At 41.0% G+C, this 13,175-nt stretch overlaps 1 protein-coding gene across 10 annotated transcripts in view; it reads left to right on the top strand.

The window, feature by feature from the left end:
* LOC110967960 (myelin transcription factor 1-like) overlaps positions 1–13,175 on the top strand; it is a 41,178-nt gene that overhangs the window by 15,737 nt on the left and 12,266 nt on the right. For 8 of the 10 annotated variants that reach the window (XM_051949348.1, XM_022217730.2, XM_022217734.2 and 5 more), the window contains 3 exons: positions 11,544–11,606; positions 12,621–12,689; positions 12,932–12,994. In XM_051949348.1, the coding sequence (XP_051805308.1) occupies positions 11,544–11,606; positions 12,621–12,689; positions 12,932–12,994 (195 nt within the window). The remainder of the gene's footprint in view (positions 1–11,543; positions 11,607–12,620; positions 12,690–12,931; positions 12,995–13,175) is intronic. The other 2 variants (XM_022217731.2, XM_051949349.1) reach the window with 2 other exon arrangements.

Raw genomic sequence — 13,175 nt, 5'->3', positions numbered from 1 at the left:
TTAATATTTAATCCTTATGTTAACCTTTCCTGCTCAGCTCCCGCCCGTGGTCAGGAGCTGAGCATGGTTGGGAGCAGGGGGAGGACAGTTCTCCTGGGCCGAAGTTACTGTTGTTACTTCGAGGTTAATCCCCTTCACTTCCTCAGCAGTCGTAGAAGGCAAAGACACAGGAGCCCGGCCTTATTGAAGAATACTGCAGCCTTTATTGTAAATTAACAGCGGCTGAACCATACAGTCACGCTAAACCAGCAGCTACACACCTCTTCTCTCTTACTCCCCGAATCGACTGCCGTCTTCCTCGCTCGCGCTGCATTCAGGGTCGCTCGGACATCTCACTCTCCTAGGAGCCTCATAATGGAGCCACACACTCTCATAACACTTATCTCCTGTATAAGAACATTGCTTATTCATGATGGTATTGGAACTGATAGATTCAAGCTACACGGGCCAGAATAGCTAGCAACGCCATCACTGTGAATGCACGATTTGACACTATCGAAACAGACATCCATGAAGTGAAAAATGACATGTCTACTTGGTCAGATGCTGTAACCGATCTGCAGACCACCGTAAAGGGACTCCAAAGTGAGGTAAAACTACTGCGTGACAAGTGTGAAGATATGGAAGGGAGAACGAGGCGTGGAAACATTCGCATTATTGGCATCGATGAACAGCCAAATTTCAGCCGCCCAAACGCCGTGTCGAAGATTCTCAGGCAAGTTCTGCAACTGGACCGAGATGTGAAAATTGACAGGGCGCATTGCACCCTAGAGCCTAGAGCAGTGGTTCTCAACCCTGTTCCTCAGGACCCCATGTCCTGCATGTTTTAGATGCTTCCCTGCTCCAACACACCTGACTCAAATGATCAGCTCGTCATCAGGCTTCTGCAGAGGCTTGATGACGAGCTGATCATTTGAATCAGGTGTGTTGGAGCAGGGAAGCATCTAAAACATGCAGGACATGGGGTCCTGAGGAACAGGGTTGAGAACCACTGGCCTAGAGTACCAGGAGATGATAGACCCCAAGTGATTGTCGCTAAGATGCACTACGATGGAGATGCTGTGGACATATTGAGAAGAGCCACATTCTTACATTCAGAACACTGTTCTCTCCACAGCCGAAAATGACACTAAAGGTATTTCCGACTTTTGATGAATATACAGTTGGCATGCAACATAGTCTGTTTCCATATTTTGACTTAAACTAGATATTTTCTAAGACAAGGGTATTTAATCTCATCTGTAATCACCTATCTTGTTGGAGCACTGATGCATATTTTACATGGTTTGCAAACCCATGCGCGTTGGAGGCTCTTCGCGCGCGGACACATTGCTGCGCGTGTGCAGACCACGCTCCGTGCACCCAGTGTCTCATGAAACTGTCCTCCTTCATGCGTGGAGCTGTGATCTACGCACGCGGGGAGAAGACTTTTGACCCTTTGTGGGCGGATACCAGTGCTCGCCACAACCTCCCTATGATTGGCTGTCTGCAACAGCAAGAACTCACCCCCCACGTGGGATGCCACTGTATACAACAATCTCACTATTCTATGGACGCACACATCTCCGAACACCACACGAACGCGACGATCTCCGCCTCTATGTCTCACCGTAACGCAGTCTGCCGTCAACATCGGAGGTCGAGCTTGTTGGTGCAAGGATAGAGCACAGTCCCGAAGCGCCCTCCAGTGAATGAGTAAAACATAGCACCAACCGCAGCCCTCTCTACTGTGACAGATGATGTCATTTCCTCTCTTGTATACATCCCATGTGGGGGGTGAGTAACAATCATTGTTACTCATCACTAATACATCCAAGACTGCATTAGTTTTAAATATTTCCTTTAGCATTGTTTGGGTAAAACTCAGTTTATTTTATTTTTTCACAATAAACAATAGTGATATAATGTAAATGAACTGGGAATTAAAGGTAATAAAGAAAATGTTAATACTCTGAAAATGATCAGTTCAATCAAAACTTTTATTATCTGGACTGATGGTTTAAATATCTAACTATGTAAGAGGAAAATGATATTATTATATAATAATTTTATTACAGTTTTTGACTTGGACATTTTTGTCCCATAGTACTGCGTATGACACTTTTTGTGAGAGGATGCATAAGGGTTTAATAGGGTTACATACAAATGTATTTACCTGATCATCTGCACGTTGTCGGTGAAATGCTGCGTCACTCTGTGGACAAAGACCGAATCGATGGACCACTTCTGGAGTTGGCTGTAGAGCATGTCCACATGAGGCATGATGTGTTGGAAAAGCTCCAGGAAGAAGCAGAAGGTAGCATCCTCCAGGAGTCTCACAAAACCTCCAGCTTCACGGACAGTGGTAGGATCAAAGTCACCTGAGTCCCTAATGGTTTCGAAGCACTGAAGAAGGTTGTCTTTGTGCTCAAGCACAGTGTTGACAGCCCGGCTGTGGAAGTTCCACCTTACTGTGCTTGCTCTTGGAAGCCTGTGTGCCACCACTCTGTCAAGCACACTGGTTCTCTTGGGGATCTTGAAAAAAATCCTGAGAATCCAGCGAGGTCAGAGAAGAACTGACCAACTTTTGGGATACTGGATGTCACCTGCTGCATGATAATGTTGAGCTGCTGAGCATAGCAGTGGACATAGTGTGCATTCGCATACACATCGCTCACTTTCTTCTGTACACCACCTGTGGCTCCTCTCATGACACTCGCACGATCATAGGCCTGGGAGATGAGCTTGCTCTTCTGGTCATCAGGGAGAATGAGGCTCAGCCTCTCCAAAAGTGCTGTGGCAATGGACTCAGCTGTGGCAGATTGCAGAGGTATAAACTCAAAAAATCTCTCCTGCACTTCATTCATTTTGTCGATGTAGCGGATCACAAGAACAAGCTGACACTGGGTGGAGATGTTCATTGTTTCATCAGCCTGGATGGATATGAAGTCTACACACTGAATTTCCTCAATAATGGACTCTCTCAAAACTGCCAGCATGCAGTCAAGGAGTTCATTCTGCACTGTTTTGGATGTCCCTTTAAACACAGTGGCAGTCTGAAGGTGCTCATGGACAGCTGCATCTAGTGATGCTACAAAATCCACCAGCCCTCTGAAAACACCTGGATTTTCGGAGCTTTCATTCTCATCATGGCCTCTCAGGGCAAGCTCAAAGGCACCACAGAACTTAATGCAGTCTATTATTTTAGACAGCATATGTCTATTTTTGTCGACCTCCTCGTTATGTTTACGGATGCCTATCCTGTAGCCATCATCAAGCTGAGCTGCTATGTTAGCTCTCCCAAACATGCCCAGACGCTTAGCATTTTCCATGTGGCTCCTAGCTTGCTAATGCCTTCTTACTTTCTCGGAAAAATGCTTTAAATCCGCCATACCTGCTCCTTCACTCTCAGTTTCTTCTGCAGTGTTCTCCTCTCGAACGGCGTTGTTTTCAGTGACTTCACTGCATTTTCTCTCTCCATTTTCTCCTTTTTTTGGCTCTCTCTATGACTCGTTGATAGTCTTGCTTGCTAATCACTCCTACACTCTGCGCTGAACGTCACTCGCCTGGCGGGTTTAATTAAAGGCAAGCAGACGAACAAACCGCTCACTCTCTGCTGCCACCCCATGGCCACAGGGAGACAGCAGGGCGTGGTCAGCCTGCGCCCCACTGTCTCCAATCTCTTGTATTGAAGAGGAACGAACTGCGCATGTCAAAGTTATAACGAGAGTCAATGGGGAAAGATGAGTGCACCCCGGGCCAGATATATGTCCACTATTAGTAATTGTAGACAACGTCGGACATTTTTAATCTGACTTTCTATTACAAATTATACATTTTAGTAACTCTCTACAGGCTCTATTATCCATTTTGATTGTTAAAAACATAGGATATACATGTAAATGCAATTTTAAAAACGTTTTATTAAAGGAAGGGCTGTAACTCTACATGATGTGAGACAGAGGGGGCGGTGCCCTAGCGCCCTCTATTGACCAGCCGTCCCTGGTAGTTACACAGACCACTGTAGGGGACTGTGTTTTTTGCTGCTTTTTCATAGTGGCCAGGGACTTGAACCCACGATCTTGTTTTTCACTAGTTCTAATTATTGTGAATCTCTATGTTTTTTGCTCTTTGATCCCACTGTTCCCAAGGGATCTAACATTTAAAAATACAACAGAGCTTTTTCTTTTTATTTGCTTGGTTGGAACCTTCTCAGAGAGACAAACTTTAACTAATGGGATAGTTTTATGCATTGCACTGTTTGTAGATTCCCGCAGTTGTACTCCTGTACATCCCAGATACCTTATTCATATAATCACCTCTACGTTTTAAGTCATGAATCCATTGACAATCAAAAGGTATAATGTGAAGGGTCTGAATAGCCTTATCAACGAGAAAAAAATACTATTGCAGCTTAAACACTTCAACTGTCAAGTAGCATACGTACAAGAGACTTATCAGATGATGAACACCTAAAACTAAAAAAATCCTGGGCAGACAAAGTTTATTACTCATCCCACCGTTCTGGGAAAAGAAGAGGGGTGGCGATACTGATACATAGACAAGTGAATTTTATTGAAACTATGGTACATAAAGACAATGAGGGTAGATTTATACTGGTGAACGGGATGCATGGCATTCCTGTTTCTTTTGTAAATGTTTATGCCCCAAACGAAGACCAACCAGGTTTTTTTTTAGCTAATATTTAATAGGATTACTGAATACAGTTCGGGTATCATCTTACTCATAGGTGGAGACTTTAACTGTGTTATGTCTCAACAAGACAGGCAACCCCTATCTAAAACCCCCATACCTAAAATGGGTAAAATTCTAAAATACTTGTCTGCAGAGGCCGGTTTAGTGGATGTATGGTGATCTAAACACCCAAAAGAAAGAAATTAAACATTTTATTCTAATAGACATGCATCTTATTCAAGGATTGATTTTTTTTACACCCAAAACTGAGCTGCATAGAGTTGAGGATATAACTATTATGGCCATTACAATTTCAGATCATGCTCCAGTTTTGCTCCAGTGGGGTGTATGCCAGACACCATCCTCTAAGCAGTGGAGACTAAATACTTCTCTTCTCAATGATAAAGACTTTATTGTACTTATTAAAATGGAGCTTAAAAATGATCTGGACACTAATAATACACCTGATATATCTCCCATAGTGCTATGGGATTTTGCAAAAGCATATTTGAGAGGAAGCATAATTTCCTATGCCTTGGCAAAAAATAAACAAAAGATTGCGAAACAAATAGAATTGGAGGGAAAAATTTGCGAATTGGAACATAGGCACAAACAAGGTTCGTGGCCTAACCTTTTTGCTGATCTAAATGTAGCTCGTAAAGAACTTCAGGAGTTGCTAGCGGAAAGGATAGAAAGAAAATTGCGATTTGCCAAGCATAAGTATTACAAAATAAATTAAAACTGGGAGGCAGATCCATTGTTAAGCCTAAGGAAATAGCTGAAACTTTTGCAAAGTTTTATGAATCTCTTTATCAAGATACTGATACATGTCCTGACGAACCTAAAATAGCTCACTTTCTACAGAATATAAATGTAACTGGACACTATCTGATACGATGGCAGCAGACCCAGATGAACCAATTCAGGCCTGGGAAATTAAACAGGTTATTTCATCTCTCAAAAACAATAAATGCCCTAGTCCAGACGGATTCCTAAATTAATTTTATAAATGTTTCCAGGAGGAGCTTACTCCACTTCTCTTAAATGCCTATCACTATTCATTAGAAACAAAAACTATGGCTCCATCATGGTCAGACGCCACAATAGTTGTATTATATAAAGAGGGCAAGGACCCCACTGATTGTGGCTCTTACAGACCTTTATCTATGATGAATGGAGATGTTCGTATCCTGACAGCTGCACTGGCACGTCGATTAAACAACATAACAGAAATCATTAATCCAGATCAAACTGGATTTATCGCCGGCAGACATTATGGGAATATCTTGTGTTGTGTACTTAATATTATATCTCATCAAAAGCACAATAAAGTTATGACAACTGTGTTGTCTTTGGACGCTCAAAAAGCATTCGAGTATCATGGAAATATTTAACTCAGACGTTAATAAGATTTAATTTTGGTCCTAAATTTAGAGATTGGATTGAAACGATATATTTTTCACCCCAAGCAGCAGTCAGAGTTAATGGGTTTCGATCTGCGAGGTTTAATTTGGAACGTGGATGCCGACAAGGGTGTCCACTGTTCCCCCTGCTCTTTGCTATCAGCACTGAGCCCTTAGCTCAACTTATCAGAGATGATAATGACATAAAAGGAGTCACAATAGGTGAAGAAGTACATAAAATATCTCTGTATGCAGACAACGTCCTCTTCTATTTAACTGAGCCGTCCATTCTAAAGATAAAAAGGCGTCATCCTCAGTATTATCTTCCTCCATGTCCTCTGGGTCACCAGACATCTCCATGTCAGCCAACCCTCTGCCCAGTCTGGGTTTTACAGGCATCGAGGTGTTCAGTGTTTCTTCAGCTTCCACAGTTACTGTTGTGGAGTTCATCTGGGTATCAGTCATGTCGGCTGTTGTGTTGTTGGTGTCATCCAACTCCTCATCATCCAAGTAGTCATCCAACTCATCTTCATCATCCTCATCAGAAGAGTCATCCAATGCATCCAGGTATTCTGAGGAGTGGTCTGCCATCTGTCGGGGTTCCACACTGTGCCAATGACGAGGATTCACCATCCGGTCCCACTGGTCCTGGTCCTGTTCCCGTTCCTTGTTTACTAAAAAAAGATATCATCTTACAGATATTTTTCGGGGTATGAAACTAATGTCGACAAGACTGAGGCAATCGATGTCTTGGGTGATATACCACTGGAGTTAAAACGACAAAGTGCCTTTCATTGGGCAAAAGATAACATTAAGTATTGGACAGTGGACATTTGTAGTTATTTCCTCCATTTTGTTCTGTGTTTTTTCAAATGACAAGAAAGGGAGTGGTTGTCAGAAGCAAAGTGAATTGTTGATGGAAACTCAGATATTGAGTTGTCTGATGAAGAAAATCAAGATGCAGTGTTTGAAGATGATTCAGAGAGCTCTGAGGAAGGCACTGGAGAACAAGCTGTTCTTCATTTGGCCAAGTCTGTTCCCCGAAGAACCCACCTGTTCTTCGACAGGTTCTTTACAATGGTCAACCTCCTCGACAGCCTGATGACAAAAGGGCTAACAGGAACTGGAACTATGGTATTGAAACTACGCAGAAGATGGCCCAAGAAAGACAGAAGATTTGTCCAGATGTCAAGGCCACTGGCAATTGCTTAGTACAACACCAGCATGGGCGGTGTGGACTTGATTGACTTAATGTTGAGTTTCAAAAGTATGGCCTCTGGCACTCAGAAATGGAGAGTACATGCAGTTCTCCACTTTTTTGATCTGGAAATCACCAACTCATGGCTTCAGTTTAAGAGTGACTGCAAGTCTGGGGAAGATACCACTGAAGTGTCTTGAGTTCAAACTGGTCTTTGGTGAAGAGTTGATTGCTCGGGCCCAAGTAGGAGTTGTAGGTGACAGCGAAGGTGACAACACTCCCCCACATCAAGCGTGGAAAAAGCAGCCAACTGCAGCTCTAAGACACTATGGTGCCATCCATCTTCTAGAGATGGTGGACGAAACACATGCATCAAGGTGTCGCAGATCCGGCTGCAAGAGCAAACATTTGATGTGCATGAAGTGAAAGGTAGTCCTTTGTGTTTCCAAGAAGAGGAATTGCTTTTTGAAGTATCATACCAAATAAGCACAACAAAGCCAAACAAAACACAACAAAAGTGATGATGGACAGTTATGTGGATGTTAAACTCATTCTTATGTTGACTTCTTAGTATTTTCTTTGGGACTAAATGATTGCCATCAAGGTTCAGTTTCACATGTATGGCATTCCGATGTCCACTGTAGTGGACACATGATATCTAAAAAATCAAAATTTATTTTTCCAAAAAAATGTTTTCAGTATTCTAATTACCTTACAAAGGTTGGGGACTTTAAAAAAAAAAGTGATTGGACAATATTTTTTTTTCCTGGTAGTCAGGAGGCTAGGACGCATTGAATCAATTCCTATGAATATACTTCCAAGGTTATTATATTTATTCCAAATGTTACCCATAGCGATTCCAAGGGCAACCTTTGAAGAAATGGACAAAGTCATTTCAGAATTCATTTGGCAAGGCAAGCGCTCACGAAAAAAATATAAAACACTCCAAAGACTCAAGGAAGGAGGAAAACTCAACCTCCCTAATCTAAAACATTACTTCTGGGCAGCATAATTAAAACCATAGATTTCGTGGATGCAAAATAATGTCCATACAAGATGGTTGGGCATCGAACAAGCAATGTGCTCTGAATCATTACAGGCGCTGCCATTTGTTGATACTCCAGTTAAGAGTACTTTAAGGTGGACTAAAAACACGCTTGACATTTGGAAGAAAGTCAGAGTTGCTTTCAAATTACCAACTAAATCATCAACTCTGTCTAATATTGGGCATATTAAATCCTTCACACCAAGCAGATTGGATTTGGGCTTTATAAAATGGGCTAATCATGGTCTTGTTTATATCCATCAGTTGATTGATGGAGATGGCATTTTGTCATTTGAACAGTTAAAAAGACTCTTCCTACTTAAAAAAAAAAAAGATTTCTTTAGGTATCTCCAAATACGGTCTTTCTTGTTGTCTCACAAAGAATGGGGACAAGTGATCGACCCATCACCAATTGAAAATTTCTTGATTCAAATTCAAAAGCAGGAAGAGGATAAAAAAAAGTAATTACAAAGTTATACAAAATATTTGCGACAACGGCTCAAAATAAGGCTGTTGTGACAAAACAAAGATGGAAGGCAGAAACAGCCCAAAGTATGTCTGATGAAATGTGGAAGAGGGTTGCACAGTGGCACACCAGACCACAAACTCAAATATATGGAGAGAATTTAAATGAAAAATAATTAGTAGATATTTTAGAACCCTAGATATTGTTGCTAAAATGCCCCTAATGTCCCCAGCTTGTGTTGGAGAAATTGCGGCACTGAGGTGCTTAACCATACACATATCTTCTGGACATGTTCCAAAATACAGACATTCTGGGATGATGTTTATAAGGCAACAATCCAAATTTTTCAAGTTGTAATACCGAGGGACCTAAAGGTAGCTATACTAAGTATCACCCCACCAGGGGTACAAGGTCGAGCAGAGATGTACCTTCTGAACATACTTTTTGCAGCAGCTCTGAAATGCATTACAATTTTCTGGTTGAGAACAGAGCCACCCTCTCTTCAAACCTGGATTCAAAAAGTGAAAGAACTCTATCATATGGAAAAGATAACTTATTTACTGAAACTCCAAATACATATTTTTAGATCGCAAAGGCATCCAGTAGAGGCTTTCTAACTTAGACACTTTTTATATTTTCCTTCTGGTTGTGTCACTTAGCCTGAACCTCTTTAATGTTGTGCAATCACAGGATCCCAGTGTATTTGTTTTAAGAAACAAGTCTTTTGTCTTGTTTTTTTTCATCTTTGTATTGTTTTGATTAGTTATTTTTATATGAAATGCTCTGCTCTCAAAAAAATTCAATAAAATGTAAGTTCCAAAAAAACAAACAAACCTGAATTTAGCTTTGTAACATCCCTTCACATGGTCACACTCATTTTTCACTTGTTCTCGCCCTTACTTTTAGACAAGGTTATCCTTGACAGCTCATCGAAAGCAGAAATTCTGGTCTGGCAGCACCTACTCACTGGAAATTTCTCCTGGCATGGGGATTAATTAAGGATTATCTTATCTTATCACCAACAGGAATGGCATCACCCTCTTTTAAAATATCCCACTGCCCCACCCAGACAACGTTTAGCTCTACACAAATGGCTATGAACTGTTCCCACAGTTCCTCCAAGACTCTTTCCAGTCATCTTCATTTAAGAAATATATCCAGTACTCATTATTGCCCTTTTGTGGGGGCATGAATGGTCAACAAGATCTATTGTTATCCATTCTGGCAAAAAAATTGCTCTCTCCCTCTCTCTCTCCTGCTCCTTTGGAACTTCCCTTGAAGGGTTAAGCCCTCAACATGTTATTAAAAAAATAATAGCAGTTATAACATTGTTCTTAGTGCATATTCTACCTGCATACAGGTTTTTCTATGTTCAACCAGCAAAATCAACAATGTTATTAGGTGGAAATGATACACTTTTATGACCACACTAAACTCAAATAAAGCTAATATGCATAATTGTCCAAGATTTATTTTCTCCAAAGAAGCTTAAAAATGTTTTGTGACAAGTTTTTTTTAACAGTCAAAACTGAACAATCTTTGACTTTAAAAGAAATCAGATGTCTGTCAAACTAGTCATCTAGTGATAAGTCATGGTGATAACTACTGGACTAACTACTAGCCTACAAAAAATAATAAAAATCTTCCAAAATATGGATATCTCTATAGAAACAAATCAAATGTCAGTAAAATATAAATTGGGCTTATATCAGACATTAATCAGTCCCTCCAGGAATTTGCGATGTTGGGATCGCTCGAATTCACGTAAAATCAACCTATCTCAGCGAATTTCGTGCGGCTTTGCAATTTTGTTCAATCACTGCAACTTTCCTACAATTTTGGCCCACCTCCCGTGAGTTCCACCAATCATAGAAGCTCCCAGTGCAAACGTAATGCACTTACGTCACCAAATTCACTTCCTTGTTTCTAGTTTAAAGATGCAGACATGTGCGATACTAATGTCTCTCATTTACCAACAAAAATTACTGCTGAAGACCGTGACAAACAATTAATTCACTGATGTTCTTCACCAAAGAGGAGCTAAACAGTTTTACAACCGTGCAATATTGTGGTGGAAAACAAAAAAGAAAAAACATAATCGATTGATACACTTTTTTTTTTAAAAACACGAAACATATTAGAACAGCTGAAATGAGCGGACAACAGACCAGACAAATCACCATGATGGAAACTGTTGGTATCCAGATCCGTTAGGGCACTGAAAGAATGAGGTAAATTAGATTAATTATTCCACCAAAGAAGGGGGCTGCACAGTGGCATAGTGGTTAGCACTTTCGCCTTGCAGCAAGAAGATCCCTGGTTCATATCCCAGGGTGGGCCTGGGATCTTTCTGCATGGAGTTTGCATGTTCTCCCTGTGCATGCGTGGGTTTTCTCTGGGCACTCCGGCTTCCTCCCACAGTCCAAAAATATCCATCCATCCTCACTAGGGTTGCGGGGGGTGCTGGACTGTGTTTAGTGGTAAATTTATTTATCCTGTCCTAAAATGTCAGTTTGTTACTCTCTTGTTCCCTACAGTCTTGTTTTCTTTCACTGTACCTGTATTTCAACTCCAACAGGAAGTGGTAAATGTTTCATTGTAACTGATTCATATAATGGAATCACACTGCAAATTGAGAACTATATCATAGAGTGTGACCCTAAATTCATCTGTAGGAAAAACAGGAAGAAGACCTATTTTTCTTTGGAATGTCAGTATAAGCACTGGACAGATCTGTGAGCGTGTTTTTTGCCCTAGATGTCCCACCCCAGGCTGTGATGGCAGTGGACACATCACTGGTAATTACGCATCACATCGAAGGTAAGACCTACACTCTGACTGAAACACTAAGCAAAGTGGTATTTTTTATAGAAATGCATTGTGTGGTTGCAATAACACACAATTTGCAGAGGATGAACTGTAATTTGATTTTAGCCTCTGCTCCTAAAATTGATTCTGATTAGAATTGTTTTAGAGAGGAAATTGCTGATTATATTTTTCCAGCCTGATGATTGCTCTTGGAAACAGTGGAAAAAGCCGACAACATTAGAAGCTCTGCTAAATTTTATCTCTATCAAAAACTCAGCAAATAAGATTCCAGCTTGTGGAACTGTAGATAAGCATGCAACAAAGAATAAATTACAGCAGTACTCACGAGGACAGAGTTCTGTCTTCAAAAAAGCAAGTTGTTCTTCAATGTGTGTCTGTTTTTTGGAGTCTGCTGGTTTGGAATACTATTTAAGCATGACAGACAGCTTGGAGTAGCTTAGTATGATGAATCTTTTTTTATATTACTGAAAATTAACATTGACATTATTCTATGTGACTAATGTTTAATTGGTCAAAGTACACATTCAAACTGCCTCTTCAATTCTAACGTGACATGATCAGTCATCAGTACCTGCAGCGCCTTAGTGGTTCTCCACGTGCAGCTTAGTTAAGACAGCTTGAGAACCTCATGACACATGGAGAAGGAGCATCATACCACCATTTGATTACTGTATGTATGACCAGGAGAATGAGGAGGATTCCCCACTTGTTGGTTGAAGTAAAGAAGACTCTCAGATGAGCAGCAAACAATATTCCAGTGGACTGTTTAATTTATACCTGACATCATTCTGATTGAATGATTTAGAAGATGCTGCAAACACATTTTCACTGTTGCTACTCTACTGAGGAATCAGTTAACACAATAACTGCTGTCCTCCTTGTGTGTCCTCAATCCTGTCCTGGTTCTTTAGTCCAGTTAAGGTTCTGGCTCTTTCCTTCTCTCATACTCGGACATCCTGTTCTCAGTCTGGTTTTCTGACATTCTCTCTCTAACCTATCTTTCAGTCTGTCAGGCTGTCCTCTTGCTGATAAATCACTTCGGACCCTCATGGCTGCCCACACAGCTGAACTAAAGTATGTGTACTTTTTCCTGTCTCTCACCTCCAACATGTTCGCTGAGCACTCTGCAGCTACAGATCTGTCCCTGCTCTCCTTTTACCACAAAAATCAAATGCTCCAAATGAGTCGTAATTCTCTTTCAGTGTTTAAAAAATCTAAACACTAAGCAATGATCCTAAATTATTTTGTGACAAAACTGGTTTCTGCCTGCAGTCTGCTGATAATGCAAACTGAAAGAGTGTCTGTGTGTGTCTCAGGTGTCCGACTCCGGGCTGTGATGGATCAGGCCACATCACTGGAAACTACGCTTCACACAGAAGGTGGGAGCTCCTCTCTGGTTTTGCCTGCCAGACCATGCAATTGGTTTATCTTTGTTTAGTTTAGTTATATTTGACTCTGCCAAAGATAAAGGAAGTCTTTACATATAGTTGGAGATATTTCCTGGTTATCCCCGTGTTTATCATGCTGATTCTTGGAAATTATACAAACTAAAAACTAACA

The sequence above is a fragment of the Acanthochromis polyacanthus genome, chromosome 6 (assembly GCF_021347895.1).
Source record: "Acanthochromis polyacanthus isolate Apoly-LR-REF ecotype Palm Island chromosome 6, KAUST_Apoly_ChrSc, whole genome shotgun sequence".
NCBI classification, from domain to species: Eukaryota; Metazoa; Chordata; class Actinopteri; family Pomacentridae; genus Acanthochromis; species Acanthochromis polyacanthus.
Note: the sequence above shows the minus strand (reverse complement) of the source record. Positions and strands in the feature narration are given on the sequence as shown.